The sequence below is a fragment of the Engystomops pustulosus genome, chromosome 9 (assembly GCF_040894005.1).
Source record: "Engystomops pustulosus chromosome 9, aEngPut4.maternal, whole genome shotgun sequence".
NCBI lineage: Eukaryota > Metazoa > Chordata > Amphibia > Anura > Leptodactylidae > Engystomops > Engystomops pustulosus.
In genome coordinates, this window is record NC_092419.1 from 60191330 (window position 1) to 60219194 (window position 27865).

Below are 27865 nucleotides of genomic sequence, written 5' to 3' on the forward strand. Positions count from 1 at the left end.
GTTGTACCTCCCAAGAGCTATTAATTTGTGAAAAAAATATCTGATTTGAGCTTTAAGAAATAGAAATATTGAATATAAAATCAAATATTTATATAGTTAGAACAATACATATTATAGTTTACAAATATAAAACTTTTTCCTAATTACTATAATATTTTAGGTATTTTTTGGTAATGTAGATGCATCTACAATCCGAGAGAACCAATTTGATCCTCCAATTATAGCTCGTTTCCTACGACTTCAACCAACTCATACCGGAGCAAGAGCTGGACTGCGTATGGAGCTTTTTGGCTGTGACCTTACTAGTAAGTTACATAATATTTTTTCTTAAATTAATATCCCCGTGGTCCCAAGCAAAATTAAAACCTTAGGGGCTCTAACAGCTGCACTCTGAATTGAAAAGACTTCCTGCTCTGTCTTGGCTTTAAAGGGAACCTGTCATCCACTCCAATCGGCTGTCTCCTCTACACTGTTACAGCAGGTCCATCACCATAACTTTCTGGATCTCTAGACCTTGACACAACGGCCCCTATGGTGATGGGCCCTCACAGCCCTGAACACCAACCACATAGTATCATAATATACAAGGTTGGAAAAAGTCAAACCTATGAGAATTAAACAAATATTTTTTCAACATAATCATGTAATTTTTAATTCAAGAAAGGCATTCCGGTATTTCCTGAATATGTATAAAGAAAAACTGAATAAACTGTAGCTCCATCGACCCCACAGTCCTAGTCCCCCATCATGAAGGCCTACAAATGCTCTGTAAGCCTTTGCTTAGATCGCCAGTGCAGGACATCAGAACCCTGCTCTTTGTTCTCTTTGCCCACCAAGGATGAATTGTCCCACTTTGCCTCCCAGACCTTGGCGGAATGCAGACAAGAATTCGCCAGCATGTGTTCTGATGTTCCCCCTTGTCCAACAGAGTGAATGATTTGAACTAGGCGATCTTCTATCGCTTAAAGGTTGGAGGTCATGCATGAACCTTGTTTGATGCATTCATTATTACTCTCTTAAGGAACTGATCCTTTTGAAAGAGAGGTCCCAAAAGCAAATCAAACACCAAGGCTCTAACTTTAAGATTCTCCCAGACCTCTCACAATACATCTTGGCTCAGGGGGCAGTGCTGTGCCCCCTTCTAAACCTAATTAGAGAAAGCAATGTCCCATACAGATGGAGTTTTTCCTTCACCCTACATGTCTGAAAAGGGGGAAGCACATTACGCTGCAGTCCCCTGAAGACATGCCTTCATTCCTTAAAGCTCTAGGACTCCCACCATGGAAACCTACCAACCACCACAAAGTCCAGCTATCCATCCCCCGTCCACCAGTTTTACACCATGAGGCCCCTCCAGGAGAGGACCTTGCAAACGACAGCTCTCTAATGGAATGTGCAATCCCTCTGCCCTACCTGATTCTCCCCTCCTGACTTTCTGCAAGAACCTTATATTCACTTGATAAAATGGTTCTAATGGTCCATCTGCACAGTTGCCTCCCTTCCCTTTAAAGATGGCACTCCGGGGGTACTGCTAAATGGCAATACTCGTTTACCTTCTGTGATAGTGTGTGGAGAAGTGATAGATGTGCACAGGGCTCACTCTGCACCTGAGGAAAACAACTGTGAGTTTGCTGTTGTGTATTGTTTGGGAGCCTGTACAGGCCATAGGTGTAGTCTCTGCTAAGTAGGAGAACCTATAATTAGTTAGTGGCCAGACAACCTTTATTTTGTTTGTACTATGTTTTTACTGCTTTTTGTTTTTATTGAAAATAAAAACTGTTTCAGGTCAGTAACACCAAACGAACTGTGCCATTGCTGTGTCTTGCAAAAGTGCCTGTCTACCCCAGAACACAACTACCCCCCTATCTCATTCACACTTCAGATGTACTCTCCAGGACACTTCTCCAATGTTTTGACTTGGTTTCTTGCATGATGCATAGTTCTAATTACATGCCTTAATGATGGGGTGTCAGTTATAGCTCATAGGGGAAGATTGATCAAACTGTCTGAAAATCAGAATATTTCTAGTTGTTAAATGAAAGCTAAGCTGTGATTGGTTGCCATAGGCAACTAGAAATATTCTGACTTTCAGACAGCTTTATAAATCTGCCCCATTGGCTTTACTGTTACACATCCATTGCAGTTTTGGGATCTAGGACGACACTAGCTGTCAACCAGACACCCTTTTAGCTTTTGCTGTTACACTTTGCTGCAGCCCCTCCTTTTTGGTGCTTCTTTTTGTTTCTTCTCTCTCATATGCTTCTTTGCCTCTGTTTTTTTATTCTCTCGTTTTTCTTTCTCTACTCTTCTCTAACCCTCTCACATCAGCCGAGTCACCAGAATCTGACTGTGACCTGACTACCTACCGGTGGCAGACTTTAAGGTGGCCGCCTTCAATGCACAGGGAATGAACTCCCCTTCTAAAAGGGCCTAGATACTTCAACAAAGATGCATAGTTCATGTCCTATGCTTACAAGAAATATAATTTAAAGTTGGTCACCCTCCTGTAATTTAACACAAGCATTACACTTTTCAATCAACCCACATGCACATTCATGTGTGTAGTAATTGCCAACCAGAATCACTACCCCATACTCTAGGTCAGCGATGGCGAACCTATGGCACGCGTGCCAGAGAGGGCACGCAGAGCCCTCACTGCTGGCACGCGCCCCATCCTCCTAACCACTGCCAGGTGCGGACAACCACTGTCCACACCTGGTTGTCATGGCTGCTAGCAGTATCGGAGCTGTGCTCCGATACTGCTAACAGCCATGACAGAGCAGGGTGCTGACACTTCATGCTCTGTCACTCCGATCACAGCAGCGCACAGGACGGTAAGCGTCCCAGCGCTGGCAGCGAAATGATGTCATTACGCTGCCAGCGCTGGGCACCTTACTCTGTGTGCGCTGCAGTGATCAGCCGGCGGAACGCCGAGTCTGAGGTGAGTTTTTTTTTTTTTTTTTTTTAACTCAGCGCTTCCACGGGAAGGCTGATTTCCTGCCCGCTCCCGCCCCTAACCTCCCCTAAGCAACCGGCCCGAAACTCACTGCGCCGCTACCACAAGCCCCCGCGCCCGAACCCCAGCCCGCTATCGCACCGCTACCCCCCCCGCCCAAACTCCGCCCACTACTGCTATTTGCCTGCCCGAACTCCGGTCACTGCCCCCCATCACCCCCTCCCCTGGAACTCATGCCTCATAACCCCATTGCCCCGAACTCCAGATGCTGCATTACCCCCCCCCCAGCCCTAACTCTGGCCGCCCACCCTCTGCCCATCTACCCTACTGACCCCCCCGGAACAACAGACACCTGAACTTCTGCCTGCCAGCATGGCCGCCACCTTGGACAACCAAAGAGTAAGTAACATATGTATTTCTATGTGCATATTATATTATAAATTTATATGTGCATTTATATATTATTACCTGTGTGAGGGCTTATTTTTTGCGTAACATATTTTACTTCTCATTTATTATTCCATGTCATGTACTGGGAAGCTGTAGATTTTAATACTTTTGCTGTGCGCTCCAAATCATTTGTCTCCTTTATTCTTTGGTTCGGTAAACTCACAGTGATACCAGATTTGTAGGTTTTATTGTCTTTTAATACTTTTTCAATAATTAAAACAGTGTACGAAAAAGAAAATAGTTTCGCCACCTTGTGAGGCTAATAACTTTAGTGCACGGAGCTGGGGAGGTTTGGGTTTTTTGCTTAATGAGCCGTTGTTTTCATTGCTACCATTTTGAGGACTGCGTGACCTTTTGATAACTTTTTATTACTCTTTTATGTGATGTAAAATGGTGTAAAAGTGGCGTTTCAGTGTGTATAGGACTGCTGGAATCCGAGCTCAGAAAGTCCTGTGTAAATTGATTCTAAACTAAACCGTCAGTTTTCTGGTTAAATTGCCGTACTGGCACTTTGCGATAAGTAATTAGGTTTTGGGTTGCAGTTTGGGCACTCGGTCTCTAAAAGGTTCGCCATCACTGCTCTAGGTGAACAGTAGACCCTAAGAGAAGGTACATTTTCCTCCATTTCGAAATCAATGGCCAACTATTCTCCATTATTAACGTATATGTACCCAACTAAAACCAAGTCCCTTTTTACTCCATTTCCTAGGTGATGTCTTTCCCCAATCAAAGCGAAAGTCATGTGTGTAGATCTAATTTTAACTTTAGACCACACACTGGACAACTCCTCAGGCAGATTCAACAGAACTTACTCTGCACTGGGAAAAAGTGCCCTATTGCATCTACAACTATGTGGCACTCGGAGAATACAGCATCTTTCAGATTAAGACTTTAGCATTTAGTCATCTGCGCTTGGGATTTAAAGCAGGCAGAGTTATGTTCTAGGTCAGCATAATTCACTCCCATGGCTTATCTCTATTGGAAATGTCTTCCTGTCCGATCATATCCCAGTCTTTTCCACCTTTTCCTTCCTTTTACTCTGACCCTTACAGCTTTCTGATACCCCCACCTCCTGTCCTTACCTTAAACAGATCCTTCCTTCTCAACATTGGCTTGGGCCCAACTTTCACATCTAAAATCTTATCCTTGTATGTTACTCCATCAGTCAATGGCACCTTCTCAGCTCCATTCTCTATCAACTATGGCACCCGTCCCCCCTCTTATACATTCTGGTTATGGAGCACCTCCTCGGGGCAATACAGAATAACCCGGATATTAAGGGTAAGCACATAAGGGGAACATTTACACCCCGTGCAGCAAACTTTAATTAATTACCTGCCTGGTGTATAACTATAACACAAAGCCCAATTCCGGTGGCGCATCGGCGCAACATCCATCAACCCAGGATCCAGAGCGCGAGCAGCGCGTGTGCTTCCTAGACGGGCGCCATCTTAGAAAAGGGAAGTCTGTCCTAAAGTAAGGTAAAATATATTGAAACGCGTATGTTGCAGAAGGCAGTTCCATACTTATACAGCATATCTTCCAGACCTCGTAAATACTATAATTAGATTTAAAAAATTAGTATTCTACTTTGTGTTAACAATCATGTAAGTGCAAAAACAAACATATAAATAAAGAAACTTTAGTAAGAAATTAATGAAGATCTGTAATGATTCTAAGTGATCAAAGCAATGACTAAATACTGAAATTTGTGACAAATGATGAAGATCCATTCGGCCGACCCACCATATCTCCATCTTATGCATCCATGTAAGCTGCATGTCCTGTCCAGGGCTCCCAAATCTCCTGCAGTTTTGTTACAGTGCCATTCCCCCATGCTATGTTTTTCTCATAACTATACGTGACATTAATCTGTTTGTGCAGGTCTCTTATAGTAGGAATCGCTGTACTTTTCCAGTTGCGTGTTAAGAGTGGTTTTGCCATGGTGAGTATTTTGCATATTAAAATTCTATGGGAAATGTGGAGCTCCCCAAGATCCAGTGAGAGCAGAGCCATAGCTAGGCTGCCCTTTATTGTCTTGCCTACTAGTGTTGATATTAGCTGAAATGTCTCTTTCCAGTATTTCTGTATATCAGGACATTCCCATAGAATGTGTGCTAGGGAGCCTTCTAATCGACAACTCCCCCAGCATCTGTCTGAGACTTGCGAAAATATGTTGTGCAATATATCTGGTGATCTCTACCAATGTAGTTGCAGTTTCTATATGTTTTACGCATTTGAGTGCTTTGGTGTTAAGCACTATGGCACTCATCCATTCTGTATCTGATATTGACCTTTGTATTGTTCTCTCCCATCCTATGTAAGGGTGGGTTTTATGAAAAAGTCTGGATTGTGTCGTAATATGGGCATAGATTTTGAGTCTGTTTCTGAACTTGGTCTAAGAGCCCTTGATGAATTGGTTGTTTTATATTTTTATATTTCCTGATGTAGTGTTGGAGGCGTGCTTTTGTGAAGTTATCTATTTGTGTGGATTCTAGGACCTGGCTGATATTGCATAAGCCTTTGCTTTCCCGGGACGTCACTTGAATGTCTGGTATATCTGTCATTACAATGTCTAGGCCAATAGTGCAAATATCTATAGGAGTTGGGATGGCTACCAATGTATGTGCCGATCGCCATGCCTCTACAGAGGCTTTGGTTAGGGGGGAAGTAAATGTTGGATAGGAGTTGTTTTTGCAAAATATTGTCATTAAGGACGTAAGCTTCATCGGTAAGGCAAGATATTTTTCGAATTGATGCCATGGTCTATCTGTTTGGTCCTGAAACCAACAAGACATCTGTTTAATACAAGTTGCTAGGTAGTAATGATATAGATTAGGTAAACCTATTCTGCCTGCCAGCCTATGTTTGTACAGTATAGATTTATTCAACCAAGGTGGTTTGTTGGTCCACACATATTTCGTGAGGGCTGATTGCATGGAGATGAAAAAGCTTTTGGGAGCCTGGATCAGAAGCGTATTGAAAAGATAAAGCAGCCTGGGTAAAAGAAGCACTTTAAAAGACGCTATCCTACCCAACCACGATATTTCAATTTTGGATAATCTTAAAATTTCCCCTTTAAGAGATTCAAGCAATGGAACATAGTTTTGTTTGTACAAGTAGCTAAATGGGGTAGAAATGAAGATTCCCAGATATGCTATTTTCCGGGGTCACCAGTCAAACATATATTTTATTTTGATTGCATATAATGTTTCTTCATCTATATTTAGGGGAAGAGCCTGGGTTTTCTGTGTATTGAGCTTATAGAGAGAGAGAGTCTGCTGAAGTGGTCTATAGTGTCCATAGCAGCTTCTAGAGATCTTTCTGGGTCTGTGAGAGAATTATGTCGTCAGCATATAATGATATTATGTGATGTTGGCCACCTACTGTGTCTCCTCTCCTTTGACCTTGCTATCAAGTCTGAGGAACTGTGTCAGTGGCTCAATGGACAGTATGCATACCAGGGGTGACAGGGGGCAACCCTGCCTGGTTACGTTAGTTATAACGAATTTATCAGATATGGTCCCATTTACAAACACCCTGGTGGACGGAGAGGAATACAGCGCCTTAATAGTGCTTAATATGTCTCCCGTAATCTCCATTTTCTCGAGTACCGAGAAGCGAACGACTAATGTACCTGTCGAACGCCTTCTCGGCATCCAAAGCCAACATCACCGTTGGCAGACCCCTCCTCTCCACATGGTGTTGAATATTCAAAATTCTCCTTGTGTTATCTTGTGCTAATCTACCTTTTACAAAACCCGTCTTATCTACACCAATTAGTTTAGGGATCAGCGGTGCCAACCGCAATGCCAGGAGTTTTGCATAAATTTTTAGATCTGAGTTTAATAATGATATGGGCCTGAAGTCTTGTGGGGCATCTGAAGGTTTTCCTGGTTTGGGAAGTATAACCACCAAGGCTTCTTGATTTTCTGCTGGGAAAGCGCCTGTTATCATCGTGTGCTGCATTGTTTGGCATAACGGGAATATGTTGGAATAATTTGTAAAATTCATTACGTATATCCCATCAGGGCCTGGGGATTTCCCTGATGGTAGTGAATTTATGACTTTGGAGATCTCCTCAGATGTTATGGGTTTGTTTCCCTGCCTTGTTTCCCTGTGCGTAGTGTTGTGTTTTTGTTTTCCTCAGTTTAAATTTGTATGTATGTAATAACAGGTGGGTAGCTATTATGGGAGAGGGAGATGGTTTGTTTATGGATTCAAGAGTCTGTAGCTTACTAAGGAGGCCAGAGATCTCTTGTGATCTAATTTTCTTGTCAATAATTTCCTCAATATACCTCTGACAAACATCTTATATGCGTTCCAAAATATCTCAGGACTAACTGATCCCTCATTGTACTTTAGAAATTCTTTCATATCTCTTTCAATTAGTGGTCTATATTTTGAGTGTGACATAATGTACGTGTTGCTCCTCCACATGAAGGCTTGGGGCTGGTCGTCTTGTTCCGCTAAGGTTAGTGAGACTGCGACATCATCCGACCATTTTATGATTTCAATTGTGGTCGCCGTAGCCAATGGAAGAGTTTGTCTGTCTAGGAGAAATAAATCTATTTGAGAGTAACTATTATGAACTGGAGAATGGAATGTGTAGTCTCGTTCATTGCTATGTAAAATTCTCCATGCATCATATAGCTCCGCTTTCCAGTTGTTTAGACAGTATCGCTTGGAGCCTGTTAGAGGAGAGCAATCTACCGTAGAGTCAGGGATACTGTTAAAGTCTCCACAGAAAACTATAAAACCTTGCTTCACAGATTCGACCAGCCTCAAGACCCTCTGAAGGAAACCTTGCTGTCCCTTGTTGGGAGCATATACATTTACAATAGTATAGTTAAAGGAAACCTACCATTTAGAATGGCAGGGGTAAGCTGTAAGTACCGAGCACCAGCTCAGGGTGAGCTGGTGCCGGTACTTACTTTCGTTAGTGTTATAAACCGCGGTATCGCGTTTTTAACACTTTTTAAACTTTAGAGCAGGAGAGTCTTCGGCGCTGCCCGCGACCATGCGCCGAAGCCTGTTCTGGTCTAGAGTTTAAAAAGTGTTAAAACCGTGATACCGCGGTTTATAACACTAACGAAAGTAATTACCGGCACCAGCTCACCCTGAGCTGGTGCTCGGTACTTACAGTTTACCCCTGCCATTCTAAATGGTAGGTTTCCTTTAACATTATTTAGAATGCCCACAAATATAATATATCTACCTTTAGTATCTAGCAGTAGCACTGCCACCATATTTTTTATCATGAGCATGACTCCTCTGTTTTTTGTTTTAAAGTGTGAGAGATATATAATAGGGAAATTAGGATGTGATATACGTTGTGCATCTTTGGAGATCAGGTGTGTTTCTTAACCACAAAATATGTCACATGCTAGATTCTTTACGTCAGACCACATATACAAACCTCTTCTGCGGGCTGTTTAACCCCTTAACGTTTAGGGAGGCAAATTTAAGAACCCTATTACCACAGTATAAGCATAAGCTCACATGACAAGCATTTTAGCCCTTTATGCCGGATCACTGGATGTTGTACTGTATAATTAGTGAGGGGATTTCCCCTGTTCCCCCCTCGCTCTATAAGAACAAGCACAAAAATAAGCCTAAGTGTAGGAACAGTAACAAAAAGAGCAACATATGCTCCCAAAAAGGATATAGAGGGCACCCAACAGTGCGAAACCAGGGTAACAGTCATGTAGAAGCCGGTTCAAGTGAAAGAAAGGATTTCCATCCCTCAGGGCACATAATCTTTCATCTGCGATCCCTCTTCTTTCTCTGCTGCCATTCTGACTCCATTGGTACCATCGGCTTCCCTTTTGGAAGAACCGGAGTCACCTGGAGATTCCAACAACTTAGGAGAGCTGTACCTTCTTCCAGGTTGTGAATAACATGGGTCAAATTGTCCTTGGAGACGATCAGGCGTGTTGGGAATCCCCATTTGTACTCAATCTGCTTGTCTTGTAGGCTTTTTGTGATCGGAATCAGAGACCTTTCGGTGTTGTAGGGTTGCAGCTAATAAGTCAGCATATATTGCTAGTTGTTGGAATGGAACTGGTAAATGGGCTTTCTTCCTTGTGGCCATCATCAGGCGGTCTTTTATTTGATAAAAATGAATTATAGCAAGAACGTCTCTTGGAGTGTTTTCTGGTAAGTGGCTCGGTCTTGACACTCTGTGTATTCTATCCACGGCCATTTCTTGAGTAGATATGTCAGGGAGAAGCACTTTCATTAGTTGGTGGAGGTAGTGCAATAGATATTTAGGGAGAATTGACTCTGGTATGCCCCGCAGATTAATATTGTTACTCCGTGACCTGTCCTCCAGGTCTTCTGCTTTTGCTCTCAATTGTGCCATCTCGTCCTCCAGATCGTAGTGAACGCCTATTAGCTCATTGTGTGAGGACACAACATCCCCCATTTTATTTTCAATATGGTCTACCTGATTGCCCAGGTTTGTTACAGAGTTATGTAGCGGTCTTACAAGTTGTGCTACATCTTCTTTAGGTGTGCGTCGCGGTAGAAGTAACATGACTTTCATAGAGGCCTCGGTTAAGCTTGAATCTGAGGCTGGTAAGTTATCAAATATGTCAAGGTTCTCACCTTCTGTGTCCACCGCATTTGGACTTCGTTCTGGGGAGTTCCCACTGTCACTATCCAACAAGAGTCTCAGCTTTTGCTTAGCAGGGCTGCCGCTCTGGGAAGATGGTGTTGAACGCGGTGACGAGCGGGTCGGTGCTAATGGCGGGAAGTGGTCTTCCGAGAGTCCTCCTATGGTGTTGGTATGGCTTTCTATAATGTCTATAATTATGTTGATATGCCTTGTGCCTCCACTCTGGCAAGCTGGGGTAGCGAAGGGGCAGAGCTCGTTCTCCGCAGCTAATTCTCCAATGTTGGAGAAGGTTGAGAGGCGCTTACCACCTGCGCACATGTCCCGTCGCCATATTGGATCATGCTACAGTCTGCTGCACTGAAGAACTTGGTAAGTTTCCGTGTTTTTGACCCTTGTTTCTTCCTTCTGGTCACCATGGTCGTTCTTTGTTACTTTTACAGCGGGATTGCCGAGATTCGTGCTGTTTGGTCGCTTTAGTCTCTTTATCTGGAGCGGAGCTCAGCTAACGTGCATCCATTCTCTGTGGCTGCCTAGCCACGCCCACAAATTCAAAGTTTACGGTGATTCGTGGGAACAAAGTTTTTTTTTCCTCCTTAAATACCAAAATGGGCTCGAGTACAATGTGTTACATGGGGCAGAGAACTCTGGGAAGGAGAAAGGAACACCCTCAATCGTATGTGCAGACCTGTAAGCCTATTAGTGACAAACAGGCTTATGTGATGCCACACATGATGTCCGTTTTGGGGACCTGTATACCCCAAATAACAGCTTTTTTGCTTCTGAATGGAATAGGAAGAAATCAGTGTGAAATCCACATACTTTCTGTAGTGATATCTGCTCCAATCCCAGGGTGTCCGTTTAAAGGGGATCTGTATACCCCAAATAGCAGTTATTTTATGTTTCTGAAGTGAATAGGAAGAAATCTGTGTGAAATCCACACATTTTCTGTAGTGATTTCTGCTCCTTTTTCTGGGTTCCAGTTCTTATGCTTTTGTATACCACTAATTTCAATTATTTTTGTTAGATAAAGTAGATCCCTGTCAAATCAACATAGTTGATTAACCAGTATGTCAGACAGAGAGGTGGCAGGTGGAGCAGGCACAGGGTGCAGTACAGTAAGGGGACAGCACGGCAGGGGTGGCTCTGTGAGGCCAGAACTACCGTTGTTATCTAGCTGCAGTGTGTTGATAAAAACTCAAAAGTTGTTGATGACATCTGACAACCCCAGCCAAGAGTCTGTGGGTTCGTCAGATACAACCCTTAGATGGCATGGCCTAGGAGAAGGTCAGTGGTGGTCACCTGTCCTCAACCAGCCTCTGTCCTGTTCATTTCCCTCAGCCAGAGATCTACTAGGTGGTCTGGGTTCAGCGACACTATATAGCGAGGATAAATTCTTTTGAGGACAGCAGCTGCTTGTCAGTGAAGAGGTGGGGCAGACATCCTCTGCTTTGTGCAGTAGGCGGGAAAGTAGAGATGTGGAGAGTGACACGGGATGTTATGTGCATACTAAGACCGTTGAGGAGGATAGCAGTGACAGGGAAACGCAAATCGATGATGATATAGCCGATCTCACTTGAGAGCCGGGTGAAGCCAGGGATCATCATCAGGAGAAAGGGGTGTCAGCTTGCGCCTCAGGCAGCAAGTCGCTACTGTGGTTGTGAGTCAGCAGGGTGGTAGCAGTGTGAGGATGGGTAAAAACCCCGTTTTGGAGGTGCAAGTAAGCATTGGTACAAGGACTCAGCGAGGCAGTGGTGTTAGTAGTCACTCAGTGCAGAGTGTTGGCATTAAAATTATCACCTCGGCGGTGTGGCAGTTTTTTGTTAAGACACCAGATGAGCCGAGTGTGTGTATATGTAGAATCTGCAGGCAGAAAGTGAAGAGTGACCAGGGAGCTAACGTTGGCACCATGGCCCTGCGTCAACACATGCAGTGTCACCATCCAATGGCCTGGGAGAAATGTGGAACAGATGTTGAGGTCCATCTTGCATACAAAGAATTAGTGGAAATTTGTCCAAAATGTCATAAAAAATACACAAAGCCAACACACTATGTATTACATATGACTGAAAACAAGCCAGTGTGTATAGGCTAAACAGTGAAAGAATTTTTATTACTGCAAAGCATGTGAACACACACCAAAGATGCCATGCATCAAAGTACATGAAAACATTTAAAAAGCGTAAGCATACACATCAACGCAAACCATGTGGATCAGAGCCTATCGCAGAGATCCACAAACGGCCACAAGTCGAAAAACAGTTGAGGACAACCCCCTACACGATGTAAACATCAATAACTAATAGCAGCAGTGCAGTACAGTCCTGGAAACCATAAACACAGTGGATAACATGCACAGTTGTAGGTCGATTAACTCCTAAGCAACAGTACGAGTAGACAAATAAAAAGATATATCAATACAAGTCTGTGGAGCCCCTCTGTGTTAGATCCGGGACCAAACCAATACAACAAGGCTGTTCGGTATAAAGTGCTTAGTAGGAGGAAAGCTAAAGTCTACGACTTGCGCCCGGAGGTCCATCTTGCCGCCGTAGCAACACTTAGTGGCACACATGCCATTTCAGTCAGTCAGTCGGCACCTCTGCCAAAGGGAGCGGTCTGTCTTTGACATCATCTCCCGTTACAGATGCTCCTGCTCCTTGCTACGCATGGTTAGCTCTCCCATTTCTTGGTCAATTGGTAGTTTACCTGGGCGACCACACACCAAATAGGCTGGAGCATATCCTGCAGAACTTGTGGGGATTTGATTGTACATCTCTACAAAATATGGAAGCTTTTCTGGCCATTGATTTTTCTCCTCTAATGGCAAAGTCTCTAGCAGGTTGATCACCAAATGATTCATCTTCTCACACAGTCCGTTACCTTGGGGGTGATATGGATTTGTTCTAATCTTCTAACACCCATACAATGAAAATAGGCAGACAGGTAAGACAACAAACAGACAAACAATTCATCAAAAGAGACCGGGTGTAACAATAATATAGAACTCCTGTGAACAAGAAGCTGAATACATAAGACACAAATCGGTCAGCATAAGAAAATTACAAATCAGGAGAATACAAATGAACATATATACAGACCACGGTCCCTAGGTGAAAAACACAGCCCCGACACGTGTTTCGCCACAGAATGGCCTCAGAGGAAGCCATTCTGTGGCGAAACACGTGTCGGGGCTGTGTTTTTCACCTAGGGACCGTGGTCTGTATATATGTTCACTTGTATTCTCCTGATTTGTAATTTTCTTATGCTGACCGATTTGTGTCTTATGTATTCAGCTTCTTGTTCACAGGAGTTCTATATTATTGTTACACCCGGTCTCTTTTGATGAATTGTTTGTCTGTTTGTTGTCTTACCTGTCTGCCTATTTTTATGATTGTTATCACAATTAGTATTGAATAAAGCTTTCATCATTTTATACTTCACTGCATATAATCTGCGGTTTTTTCTTATGGGTTTTTTGATTCTGACTTAAGGGGGTGGTTTGGGGCCCCAATCTCCACCCCCCTGTCTTATCTTTTTGGTGTGCGACCCATACAATGAACAGAATTCCTGGAAGACTTCAGCTTCAAATGCTGGACCTCTGTCTGTCAGGACTTGATCTGGGTAGCCATGCGGTCTACAGAAATACTCATGGAACGGTATATCTGTAACGACTTGGAATCAGCTGTACATGGTTTAATGTTACTATCTCCAAAGGTTGCTTGGTCACTATTGGCTGGAAGGGGGCCCTCAGGGTTCTTCCTCCTCAGATTACATAGGCCGCACCAATGTTCTGTGGACTGTCTCATACCCATCCAATAGAAAGGATCACAAATCACCACTTCAAGCATCTTCCATCTGGTTTCCTTTGAACCACTATGTGCCATACTAGTTCATAGGTGCGTGGATTAAATGCTTGTCTCACCAACTTATCTTTGAACATAAAGAGCCTTTTCCTTTCCCCTCACAGCTGCTGTGCATCCGGCGGTGCATCAGAATCTAGAGATGAACCTCTCACTTCAATAAGGTCTCTGATCATACAGATTGCTGAATCACTTCTCTGGGTTTCAGCCCAATCATGGTGTGGTAAGAGATTCAAATACTCTTCTTGGAACACCAGACACCTCCCTCTTGTCACTGTAGAATACTTGTACACTTCACGGTTACAGAACGCTGGCATCTCAATCTCTTCCAGATCAGTGGATTCTTCTCCTGGGTTAGGAGGGTTCGGCATACAGAAAAAGGCGTCTGCATTGATGTTCTTGGTACCAGCCCGGTACTTGATCACAAACTCATAGTTAGACAAGTGGGCCATCCATCTCTGTTCCAACGTGCCCAGTTTAGCAGAATCCAAGTAAGTCAGCGGATTGTTATCAGTGTAGATGGTAAATTTGGAGGATGCCAAGTAGTGTTTGAACCTTTCCGTTACTGCCCACATCATGGCCAAGAACTCTAGCTTGAAGGAATTATAGTTTTCAGGATTCCTCTCAGTAGGGTGAAGCTTCCTACTCACATAGGCAATAACTTTCTCTTTTCCTTGCTGTTCCGTGTGGAGGATGAAAGGTCTATCAGAATCTGGATACTCCAAAACTTCTTCTCCTGTGAGTTCTTTCTTCAGATCTTGGAACGATTCTTCCAATCCATCATTCCATTCCAGCGGAGGACTCCTACCCTTATCCTTGGTATGTCCTACTAGGAGGTCTTGAAGGACCCTGGCCATTTTAGTGAAGTACTTGATGAACCTTCGGTAGTAGCCAACTAGGCCCAGGAACTGCCGCACCTCTTTGATGGTAGCCGGTCTCTGCCAATCCTTGATCACAGTCACCTTGTCCGGGACTGATGCCACTCTTTCTCCACTCACTACGTGACCTAGGTACTGTACCTAGGGCTTCAATAAATGACATTTTGATGGCTTCACCTTTACACCGAAGTTAGAGAGGGCTTCAAAGTCTTCTGCTTGATGCTGCAGGTGTTCTTCATCCGGGAATAAACAATCACATCATCTAGGTACAACATCCCTACTTCAAATTTCTTGAGGCCAAGACAACGTTCAATCAGCTTATTAAATGATCCTGATGCATTACACAATCTGAATGGCATACAGTTGAACTCACAGAGCCCCATGTAGCCCCATTGAACCATCTTTCTTCCTCACTGACACAAGGGGAACTCCCTACGGACTACAACTGTCCCTAATTACCCCGGTCTGCTTCATCTCTCTAAGCAAACCTTTAGCACACTGGTAATGGGCAGGAGGTACAGGCAGATACCTTGATATAATTGGCGGATAGTCCCCTGTGGGAATGTGGTGCTAGATGTCCTTCACTTGACCAAAGTCTAAGGGGTGTTTGCTAAATACTCGTTCATTTTCTTCTGCAACTCTGTACAAACCTTCCCTCAGATGCTGGGAGGTGATATCAACTCCAACCTACATCCGTTGCCACCAATCCTCCAATGGTGTTGGAGAACCGTTGCTGTCAGGAGTGCTTCCTGTATGTCATTATTAATAACAATGGACAGTTTAGCTACAGTAGCATACTTAGGAAGGAAAACTTCCTCTTCCCCACAATTCAGTATGCGGAAAGGGACTCTCCCCCTTGCGGACACGCATCAAGTTTGGCTGCCCAGTAGTCCAGGGGATTCTCTACCTGGGGTGCTATAGTACTGTCCAAGTAGGCCACCACCTGCTGGTGCAGGGTCTGCTCCATGTCCTGCTGCTGCTGGTGGCGGCTACCCTCCTCACTAGGCGGGTGAAAGAAATTGCTGATTAAGGACTCCAGACTTAAGCTGCTGCTGATGGAGCTGCTACTGCTCCTACCCCCCCCCCCCCCCATCTCTCCACAGCAGCCTTGGCAGTAGTACATGAGCGATCACTGCCAGGAATCACTCGGTCAAACATGACAGAGGATGGACAATGGCGCACAAAGGCAGGGGCTAACTGTCCTTTCAGTATTTCTCTATAGTACGCCAGTTGTTCCTCCCTCTTGGCAGCTGGAAAAAGGTCACTCATTTTTGACCAGTAGCGAGGGTCCAAGAGGGTGGAGAGCCAAAAGTCATCCCTATGTTGGATGTTGACTATTCGGCTGTCACTTGTTAGGCAAAGCAGCATGCTGGGGTCATCTCCGCAAGTGACTCTGTGGGACTCCCGGCCTCCATCTCCACAGTATACTGCCACGGTGCTCCTGAGTCATCTGCCTCGTCTTCTACCTCCTCCGGATGCTCCTGCTCCTTCTCTCTTGTCACTTGAGTGGAAAAACCACTAATTTCACCAGACTCTGCTTGTGCTCCAATGTCCTCCTACTCCTCCTCCAGTTCAGACCCCACCGGACTCATGTGGCCATGAGATGTAGTCTCCACTTCTCCAGTGCCCTGACCACACGGATTATGCAGCATTCCAGGACATGAAGCAGTGGAATGATGTTATTCATCCCGCTGTCCTGGCGACTGACAAATAACGTGGCCTCTTCAAAGGGCCTGAGCAAACAGCTGGTGTCACACATGAGCTGTTCATATAAGCGGTCTAACAGGTGGTCTAAAACGGGGAGGGTGTGCTTGGCTTTGTAAGTGGCAGAAGTGCTTCACAGATTCCTGGCCTTTGTTATAGTGTCTTGCAGATGAGTCGAAAACTTGAGGAACCTGTTGACAACCAGATTGAACATGTGTGCCATGCAGGGCGCATGGGCTATCCCGCCTCGGTGCAGTGTGGACACCATGTTCCTTCCATTGTCTGTCACCATGGTTCAGTTTTTTTTTTGGTCGCTGAGAAAGCCATAGATTCATTTCTTATTGTATGACGCGGAGCAGTTCCTCCCCTGTGTGACTTGGTTTGCCCAGGCAAACCAGGTGTAGAACTGCGTGACACCACTGTGCGCTACACATGTGGTATGATGGAGCAGTACTTAGACTTGTGGAGGCTGAGGTGGTGGTTGACAAGGAGGAGAAAGAGGTGGAGGAGGTGGCCACTGGTGCATGAGCAGCAGTTTGACAACGTGGAGGAGAAAGCGGTCTCTCTTGTTCAAGTTGTTGGTGTTGCTGGGCAGGAAGCACATTCACCCAGTGGGCCGTAAAGGACATGTACTTTCCCTGACCATAGTTAAAGCTCCACAGACCCCGTGCAGCCGTGCACCTTGGAAGAAACAGATAAGCTCAAGGACTGGACCACCTTCTGTTCTACATATTTGGGAACGGCTGGCACTGCCTTTTTGAAAAAAAAAAATTGCGGCTTGGAACTCTCCACCTCAGTTCGGCACAAGCCATAAGTTCTCTTAAAGGTGCAGAGTCCATGACTTGGAAAGGGAGGGACTGCAGTACCAACAACTTGGACAAGAGCACTGTCAGCTTCTGCGCCTTAGGATGGCTGGACGCCTACAGTTGTTTCTTTGTAATTGCCTTTCTCAACGACTGCTGGCTCTATGCATAGCGACGAGCAGGAGCATCTGTACCGGGAGATGATGTCAAAGACAAACAGCTCCCTTTGGCAGACATGCTGGAGCCTTGACTGGCTGAAATGGCATGTGTGCCACTAGGTGCTGCTGCTGTTGCTGCGGCGCAGGATCGACCTCCACATCTGTTCCCACAGGCCATTGGATGGTGACGCTGCATGTGTTAACGTAAGGCCGTGGTGCCAATGTTAGATCCCTGACCACGCTTCACTTTTTGCCCACAGATTCCACATATGCACACGCTTTGCTCCTCTGGTGTCTTAACAAAAAACTGCCACACCGCCGAGGTGGTGATTTTACTGCCAACACTCAGCACTGAGTGACTACTAACGCCGCTGCCTCACTGACCCCCTTACCACTGCTTACTTGGACCTCCGAAGCGGGGTTTATACCCCATGGCCATTTGGCTCCCGCCCTCACACTGCTGCCAACCTGCTGACTGATGGCCACAGTAGCAACTTGCAGCCTGCTCCGCTGCCTGACGTGCAAGCTGACACTCTTTTCGCCCAACGATGATAAATCCCTTGCTACACCCGGCTCCCAAGTGCAATTGGCTACATCATCATCAATCTGCATTTCTCTGTCACTGCTATTCTCTTCAACGGTGTCAGTGTGCACAGCCTGCCTACTGCACAAAGCAGCGCATGTCTGCGCTACCTCTTCCGTCCTCGCTGTATAGTGGCGCTGAGCCCAAACCACCTAGTAGCTCTCTGGCTGAGGGAAAAGAACAGGACAGAGGCTGGTTGAGGACAGGTGAGGGTCGCGGACCTGCTCCTGGGCCATGCCAACTAATTGTTGTATCTGACGAACCCACGGACTCTTGGCCAGGGTTGTCAGATGTTATATTTTAGGAATTGGGTGACCTAGTCAACCAATCAACAACCTTTGGGTTGTTGATCAATACACTGACCCTAGATGACAACGGCCGTTCTGGCCTCACAGAGTCACCCCTGCTGCGACGTCCCCTTACTGTGCTGAAACCTCTGCCTGCTTCACCTGCCACCTTTGTGTCTGACATAGTGGTTGATCAACTACGTGGATTTGACACAAAATTTCTGGCTCTCAACTTTAGCAGCACAAATGTATGGGAATTTGCATTTTATACAGATACCCCACAATAGACACCCTGTAATTGGAGCGAAAATCACTGTATAAACTACGTGTATTTGACACATATTTCTTGCTCTCAACTTTAGCAACACAAAAGTATGGGAATTTGCTTTATACAGATACCCCACAACAGATACCCTGTAATTGGAGCGAAAATCACTGTAAAAACGTTGTGGATTTGACACGTATTTCATGCTCTCAACTTTAGCAACACAAACGTAAGGGAATTTGCGTTATCCAGCTACCCCACAACAGACACCCTGGGAGAGGAGCAGAAATCACTACAGCAGCTGTGTGGATATTAAAGAGATTTCTTCCTAGTGGCTTTAGTAACAACAAAGAACTGCTATTTTGGGTATACAGATCCCCCTAAACACACTCCATGTGTTTGGGGAGAAATCGCTACAGCACAGTGCAGTAGAAGCAGCTGGACACTACATGCAGTGTGAAATGCCGAGATTGGCATAGCAGATGTCATCAAGGCTGTTCCTTTCTCCTTCCCAGAGTTCTTTGCCCCATGTAACACGTTGTGCTTGCTGCCATTTAGCGAAAAAGCGAGGGAATTATTATTTTTTTTCCCACGGATCAGCATAAACTTCGGATTCGTGACGAATCAAATTTTTTGTGAAATTCGGACCGAATTCCACTTCGTTCGAATCGATTCGCCCATCTCTAGTGATGATCTATAATGATTCTAAGTGATTAAAATGATGAATGAATTCTGAAATTTGTGACAAATGGTAAGGATCCATAAGATCTTTGATCTGATGCAGATGGTATGTGTGACGATGATGGTGAAGGAGACAAGATGGTTGTATGACCAAAAAATGCTCATGGTATTAAGTGGTTGTGAAAAATGTGAAAATTAAAAAATGAAAAAATTTTGAAAGTTTCTAAATTAAAAATGAAAGAATGAAAATATAGTGTATAATGTGAATGAAGCATGATATATTTATATATGGAGTAGTGGTGTTGATCTCTGTTTGGCCACATTATATTTACTAGACGTCTGGTTGACTTTTTACTCACCATGCTGGAAATTAAACCCTTTACACTCCACCTCTGGCTTTCCCACCAATTCATAATGCGTGGTGCTGTGCAAAAACTGTCTTTAAAGTTAGCTGAAATTTTACCTTTCTCTTTGCAGAGAGCCTACCCTTGCTGGGTGCCACGGTTGGGGTGCCTCTGCTACGGCCAGCCACTCTACATACCGCCATGTCGCCTGCATGACCCTCCCTTCGCAAGGCTCTAGGCATACGGCCTCAGAGGAGAGGTGGCCCTGTGCTTTCACCTACTCTTGTGCTCTAGTTGTGGGCAGGGGTACAGGATCTGGTGCAGCTAGGGAACCCCCCCTCCTCCCTTGATAAAGGTTCAGCAGATGTTACTTTCCACTGCAACAGTATTGGCTAGATGATGGGCTTAGGCAGAACCTTAAAGTTTGGCACCAAATTTGACATTTAAGGCACTCAGCAGGTTCAGCTTGTGCAGTTGTTCCCTATATGCACTGCAGGCTGCTTGTTTGTTCTGCTGATGATTATCTTTGCTCTTTCTGATACCAGGTGCCTCCTAAGCCTATGGATCCTGGTGTGGCCCCTAGTCCGATTAGTCCCTTCTTTTATTTTCCCTAATATATTCTGCCTTATGATAGTTATGGGTATTAAGGGGGTTTGCCCACGAAAGAAAATTCTTACATCTCATTCTCCTAGTGATGTCAGAATAAAGATCATTTTAACCCCTTACTTTACAATTCTACTTTTAAAAAAACTTGACACCTTTTTTTTGCTGTTTTAGCTCTCCCTGTTACTCCCTAGGCTGCTCAGTGCAAAATCCCAGGATGTGGGACTCTCTAAGCAGACACATTATTATCCATCTACTTCTGTGGGGTGACAATGTGGTTACATTATCAGGATACAGGTGTTTATACACTTTTATCTGGCTACTGACATTGTACTAACACACTGACACATAGAAAGAGAGATGAGACCAGAGAGGCATGACCGACAGAGGCTGACAGACTTTTACACTTACACGTTTAGCACTGCTACATCTCTAATCACACCAGATATGTGCCTGAGCCCCTTTCCCTCGGATCAATTATCTCCTTGTAGTTTGCAGCTTCGCTCTGCTTGCTCACTATGTGCTGGCCGGAAGTTAATCAGTGAGTGTCTCTGAGCTCCGTGCAGGGAGCGGCGCTACAGTCTCAGAGCAGAAAGACACAGAAACTCAGCAAGCACGGCTGTCATACAGAAATCCAAGATGGCGGCAGAACCATAAAGTCAGGAGTTACAGGGTCGTGTCTAGCGGTAACTGAAATTGTGTACAGCAGGACTGATAGAGACAGGTTGGACTTATATCTCTGAAATGCTGTATTTTTGTTGATAACAGTGAATTAGAGAATGTGATATTTTTTTATATAAGAAACTTGTCTTCATGGAATTACCCCTTTAATGTTTTACCTATTTATTATAAGGCAGGCAAATCATCCTCTAAGGGTACTCCAGCTATTGTATGTGGTATCTGTAAGAAATAGCTTTCCTTATCCTACAAGAAGCCAGTGTGCAACAAATGCACAGAGGATTGTTACGAATAAATATCCGTATCCAAAATATCTTTAAGATTGCAGTATTTTCTGCTGTTAACAAAGTGGACGTTCTGAAAAAATCTTGAAGAAAACATCTCTCCCCTTCGAAGATATGGGGCTGTTGCTTGACCCGATGAATAAAAAGGCTGGATGTCTGCTTAAAAAAGGATGGGAGAATGCAACGGCCATGTTAAAGAGGACCTGTCACCACCCCAGACTTCCCAAACTAAACATACCGGCATGTAGGCGCTAGTATCATGATTCTGGGGCACTTGGAATTTTCGTTCTAGCTCCCTCCGTTCCCGAGATATGCCCCTCGTGATCTGACGATTCCGAGGTCTGTATCGTCAGAAAGGAGGAGCTGCAGCACGGGTGGGGGGGGGGTGTGAGTATGCAAAAATATTCTGACACCATCCAATCAGCGTCGGATGGTGTCAGCTAAGAGACTCAGCTAAGGGTGAGGGCGCGCTGAGCAGCGGCTGCGCGCTCCCGGCATCATGTTTCTGCAGTGCCGAGTGCGCGCAGCCGCTTGTCCCTGGCAGCACACGGAATACAGCGGAATACACGGATACGCAAGGCCGCAGTCTGGGGAAACAGAAGCACGTTTTTCAGGCATTACAAGTTGAATGTTTCTGCGAATGCTTACTGGACTTTTGGGTGAAAAGTATTGTCACAGCCTAGGATTTCACTGTTATTCCTTCAGTATGGCCGCTGCTGAGGCGTGGCGGAAGATTTAAAATTACTTACCGGAAATTTATTTTCCCCATAGCATCCAAGGGGGCAAAGTTTTATCCCCCCCCCCCCATGATGTTATGTTTTGATTGTTTAAGTTTATAAAGCTGTAGTTATTCTTTCGATAAATGTGTTTTGCTTGCATCCAATAAGGTTCTCTGTAACTTAAGGTAACTTCTGGAGAGATTTCACTACATAAGTTTGAATATGTTTTAACTTTATTTTGCAGGTTGTTCATTGCCCCTTGGAATGCAGTCAGGAGCCATTTCCTCTTATCATATATCTGCTTCCTCCTATTCTCATTCTGTTTTTTCTTCATGGACTCCTACTTTAGCAAGACTGAACCAGCAAGGTCGCATTAATGCTTGGAGACCACAGGTATGCATCACTTTGCAGTTGGCTCTGGGTGAGAGAGAAACCCCTTTGCGTTGCAGCGTTTTTTCATTACATTTTTGCTCTCCACCATCAAAAAGACTTTTTTGATTTTATTTATTATTTTGACTTTAATTATTATTCCAAGCCATGCACTGGGAAACTAGAAAAAAAATCCAATTGTGGGAAATTGGTGAAAAAACGCATTTGCTTAACTTTCACTGTGCACTACTTGGTGTGATCACAGTGATACCAAATGAATATAGGTTTTATATTACCTAATATATATATATATATATATATATATATATATATGTTTTATTTTATTACATTTTCAAAAATTAAAACAATGTGTACAAAAAAATATTGTTTCGCCATCTTCTGACCCTTACAACTTTTTCATACTTCAGTGTAAAATGTAATTTTTTGCAGGTTGAGCTGACATTTTCATTGCTACCATTTTGAGGACTATGTGACCTTTCGATCACTTTTTATGCTAGTTTGTTAGGGATGTGAGTTTCCTGCAATATGCAGTACAACCCATGTCTGCATTACAAGGGCTCACTCTCCTTTCCCTTCAACTGCTATAAACAAATATAAATAAAGAATTATTATTAACTGTTAATATCATAAACATTAGGTTAGGTCCTGTGGGGAATTGCTCTGGTAGTTGACTGGTAGCAGTGACACACGCAGGTTTAAAGTCCAATTTAAGTGTTTATTCACACTTGCAAAACAGAACACAACTTCAGCCTTGGCTTAGGCACATGCAAAAAAACATTACAAAAGTAATTCCTGCCCGGCTAGGCACTGTCTAACACATTTGACGGTCCCTAGCTATCCGGGTACCAGGCTGCCTGGCACCCGCTCTTGGCCAGCAGCAAGACAGGAGACCCTCAGTTACTTTTGCTGTGAGAATGCAATCTCGCTTTCAGCTCTCCAGGTAGGGCCTCTCCTACTGCTTCTGGCCTGCAGACTAAATCAGGCCCTAACGAGGCCTGTGACCCGCACCTGTGGGCAATTCACAAACCCAGGACCGAAGCCCGGGTGGAGTAGGAGTCCCACTACCAGTCTACCTCTACTCCATAATAAGCAGGCCCAGTACGGACATTACAAATGTGTCTGTGGTAGCTAGGCCAACACAGACAAAACAGACTATTCCTGCTTATCATGTCTGCATTAACCCTTGGGTTACTGCAGACAAACCCAGGGCTTTTACCACACACCCTTCATCTGCCTGTAGGACAGATAGCGGTTTTCCCAAATGACACCTCTCACTTTCTTACATACCCTCCCCCTCAGTTCAGACCCACCGGGGCGAACTCCTGACATTAAGCAATGCGTTCGGGACAAGGCATCCGCATGGCCCTGTAGTTTCCCGGCTCTGTGCTCCACCGTAAAGCTGAAATTTTGGAGGGACAAGAACCACCTAGTGACCCTGGCATTCTTCTCCTTAGTTCTACTCATCTACGTGAGAGGAGAGTAGTCAGTTATGAGACGGAACGGTCGTCCCAGCAAGTAGTACTGTAGGGACTCTAATGCCCATTTTATCGCCAGACATTCCTTCTCTACGATACTGTAATTTTTCTCTGCTGGCGTGAGCTTCCTGCTCAGGTAGGTAATGGGATGTTCTTCTCCATTCACCTCCTGAGACAGGACAGCTCCCAGCCCTACATCTGACGCATCCGTCTGTACAATAAACTTTCTCTTGAAGTTTGGCGTAATGAGGACGGGAGATCCACACAACGCAGACTTCAAGGCCTGAAAAGCACCTTCTGCTTGTTCATTCCATCGCACCATGACCGGCCTTTTACCCTTCAGCAGGTCTGTCAGGGGAGCGGACACGGTGGCAAAGTTTGGTATAAACCGTCTGTAGTACCCGAAATGCCCAGGAATGCCCTGACTTGTTTTGTGCTCACTGGTTGAGGCCAACCCTGTATAGCGTCAATCTTGTTGACCTGAGGTTTAATTATACCTCGACCAATCACATACCCCAAATAGTGTGTCTCCTCCATTCCCAGCACACACTTCTTGGGGTTTGCAGTCAGGCACGCTGCCCTTAGAGAGTTTACTATGGCCTGTACCTTGGGCAAGTGACTCGCCCAGTCTTGGCTGTAGATGATAATGTCATCTAGATAGGCGGAGGCGTATCTCCTATGTGGCTTTAACACTATGTCCATTAACCGTTGAAAGGTAGCGGGGGCCCCATGAAGCCCAAACGGTAACACAACATAGTGAAAAAGGCCCTCAGGGGTAACAAAGGCTGTCTTTTCCTTAGCCCTATCTGTCAGGGGTACCTGCCAATATCCTTTAGTTAGATCCAGGGTGGTGAAGTACCGAGCACCCCCTAGTCTCTCAATAAGCTCGTCCACCCGGGGCATGGGGTAGGCATCAAACTTAGACACCTCATTCAAATTTCTAAAATCGTTGCAAAATCGCAACGTCCCATCCGGTTTGGGAATTAGAACAATTGGACTGGCCCACTCACTTTTGGACTCCTCAATAACTCCTAGCTTCAGCATCTTCTGAACTTCTTCTGATATGGCTTGTCTACGAGCTTCAGGGACTCGGTACGGCCTTAATCTTACCTTTACCCCTGGCTTAGTGACAATATCATGTTTAATTACAGATGTGTAGCCTGGCAACTCTGAGAACACATCTGTATTTCTTGCTACAAACTCTCGAGCCTCTCGCTGTTGCTCATTGGTAAGGGTATCGGCTATTCGCACTTCTGCCTCCGGCACAGGCTTACCTGCAGCCTGTGAGGATATCGCAGGAGGTGGACTAGCCAGAACCATCTCTGTGTGCAGACTCTCTCTGTCTTTCCAGGCCTTTAACAGATTTACATGATAAGTCTGCTCGGGTTTTCTCCGTCCGGGCTGACGTATCCTGTAGTTCACCTCTCCTATTTTCTCTATAACCTCATACGGTCCTTGCCATTTAGCGAGAAACTTACTTTCTACAGTGGGGACTAGTACCAACACACGATCACCGGGATTAAAGGTCCTTACTTTTGCTGACCTGTTATAAACCCGGCTTTGAGTTCTTTGTGCCTCCTCCATATGCTCCTTGACAATGGGCATGACGGCCGCCACCCTGTCCTGCATATCTGAGATATGGTCTATTACACTTTTGTGGGGGGGTGGGCTCTTGTTCCCATGTCTCTTTGGCTATGTCCAGGAGACCCCTGGGATGTCTGCCATACACTGACTCAAACGGCGAGAACCCAGTAGAGGCTTGTGGAACCTCTCGGATGGCGAACATTAAATATGGCAACAGTACATCCCAGTCCTTCCCATCCTTGTTTACCACCTTTTTTAGCATACTCTTTAAAGTTTTGTTAAACCGTTCTACCAATCCATCCGTCTGAGGATGGTACACAGAGGTGCGTAACTGTTTAATATTAAAGAGCCGACATAGCTCCTTGGTGACTTTTGACATAAAAGGAGTCCCCTGATCTGTGAGGATCTCCTTGGGAAGTCCCACCTGGCAGAACATGGCAAACAACTCTTTAGCAATTAGTTTCGCCGAGGTGTGCCGTAGTGGGATGGCCTCAGGATATCGGGTAGCATAGTCCATGACTACCAGGATATGCTGATGCCCCCGAGCAGATTTAACCAAAGGACCGACCAAATCCATGGCGACCCTTTCAAAGGGTACCTCAATAATGGGCAGAGGTACCAACGGACTTCGAAAGTGTACCATGGGAGCATGCAATTGACAATCAGGGCAAGTTTCACAATACCTTTTTACCCTATCGTACACTCCGGGCCAATAAAAATGCTGCAAGATGCGTTCCAGAGTTTTTGTGGTACCTAGGTGCCCTCCCATCACATGCTTATGTGCAAGGTCTAACACCATCTGACGATATGGCTGAGGTACCATTAACTGCTCCCGGGTTTCACCGTGGACCTTATCAATGCGGTACAATAACTCCTCATTTACCACCACTCGAGGGAACAACTTATCCGCACCTGGGTGCTGAGGTACACCATTAATCTCTACCACATTTTCTCTGGCGCGGACCAGAGTGGGGTCCTGGAGTTGTGCAGTACCAAAGTTGTCACGGATACCTCCAAATCCGACAACTGCGGTCCTGTCACTACCTCCTCAGTTTCGCCTGCCATAACATCTAGGGGAAAGATTACACTTCCATCTTCTGTGGCGGTCACCCCTACGGCAGGAACTCCAGAATCTGGGTCATCAGGCTCGGGTTCAGAGATCTGACCAGACAACACAGGAGAACAACCCCCCAACTCTTGGTTTCCCCGCCATAGAGTCCAGAACATGGGGAAGTCCCGTCCCAAAATAAGATCATGGGGCAAGTTCATGACAACCGCTGCCTCATGTAGCGTTTCTCCACAAGAGGTCTGGAAGTTAATAACTGTGGTGGGGTAGTCCTTTACGTCCCCATGGATGCACAGGACTCCAACTGTGCACCCTGTGACCGCCTTGGGGTCTGTGAGGGACCCATTAATCAAGGTCACCCGACTGCCTGAGTCCAGCAGGGCCAACGCTGGATGCCCTGCCACAGTCACCCGGCACAGGTGGCGCTCATCAGCAGAGTCGGGGCTAGTAGCTGTGTAGACAGGTCCAACAGGTGGGAGCCTCCCCCCTCCTCCTCCCCTGGGGTACTTCCCGGACATTGGGCGTTGTCCTGCCCCGGGAATTTGTGGGTGACAAGACCTTCCGTGCCTTAAGGCCTGTCTTGGTATAAGGGGCTTTCTTTGTTAGGGCCTGAGTGGCACAAAACCTCTCCACCAACCCCACCAGCGCATCGGCATCAGACGGGTCCCCGTGTCCCACCCATTGTTGGATCTCACCCGGCAAGGCCCTCAGGAAACGGTCCAAAACAACCTTCTCGACCATCTGGGCTGGGGTTGATGTCTCCGGCTGAAGCCACTTGCGGACCAAGTGAACAAGTTGTTGCATCTGCCCCCTCGGTGGTAGCGCCTCCTGGTATCTCCAGCTATTCACTCTTTGAGCGCGTAGATGCTGATCCACTCCTAGTCGGGCCAAGATCTCTGCCTTTACCCTGCCCAGTGTTGCTGTGGCAACCTCTCTCGGGTGGCCACCCTCTCAAAGCCTGTCAGATAGGCCTCCACATCATCCTCGGCGGTCATCTTGGTCATAGCTTTGCGGACCTCTTTCCTGGCGTCCTTCACCGTCATTGCTGGGACAGTCCTTTGCTGAGCAGCGGTCAGGGCTGTTACCTGCTGGAGCAGCAATCTGTTTGTCTCTTGCTGCTGCACGTTGGACTGGACAAGCTGCTTGATTAACTCCTCCATGGCTGTGGCTTGCAGCTTCAGTGCTGTCAACTTCCAGGACATGCACTGGTGTATACTTCATTGCACTATGCCCGCTCCAATCCACCATGTGTGGGGAATTGCTCTGGTAGTTGACTGGTAGCAGTGCAGGAAGCAGTGACACACGCAGGTTTAAAGTCCAATTTAAGTGTTTATTCACACTTGCAAAACAGAACACAACTTCAGCCTTGGCTTAGGCACATGCAAAAAACATTACAAAAGTAATTCCTGCCCGGCTAGGCACTGTCTAACACATTTGACGGTCCCTAGCTATCCGGGTACCAGGCTGCCTGGCACCCGCTC

The 27865-nt window shown here is 45.5% G+C and overlaps 1 protein-coding gene across 3 annotated transcripts in view; it reads left to right on the top strand.

Annotated features, from left to right (window-relative positions):
* LOC140077099 (coagulation factor VIII-like) overlaps window positions 1-27865 on the top strand; it is an 810463-nt gene that overhangs the window by 652953 nt on the left and 129645 nt on the right. For 2 of the 3 annotated variants that reach the window (XM_072123989.1, XM_072123990.1), the window contains 2 exons: window positions 161-305; window positions 22114-22262. In XM_072123989.1, the coding sequence (XP_071980090.1) occupies window positions 161-305; window positions 22114-22262 (294 nt within the window). Of the gene's footprint in view, window positions 1-160; window positions 306-22113; window positions 22263-27865 lie in introns of those variants that run through there. The other variant, XR_011849697.1, reaches the window with a different exon arrangement.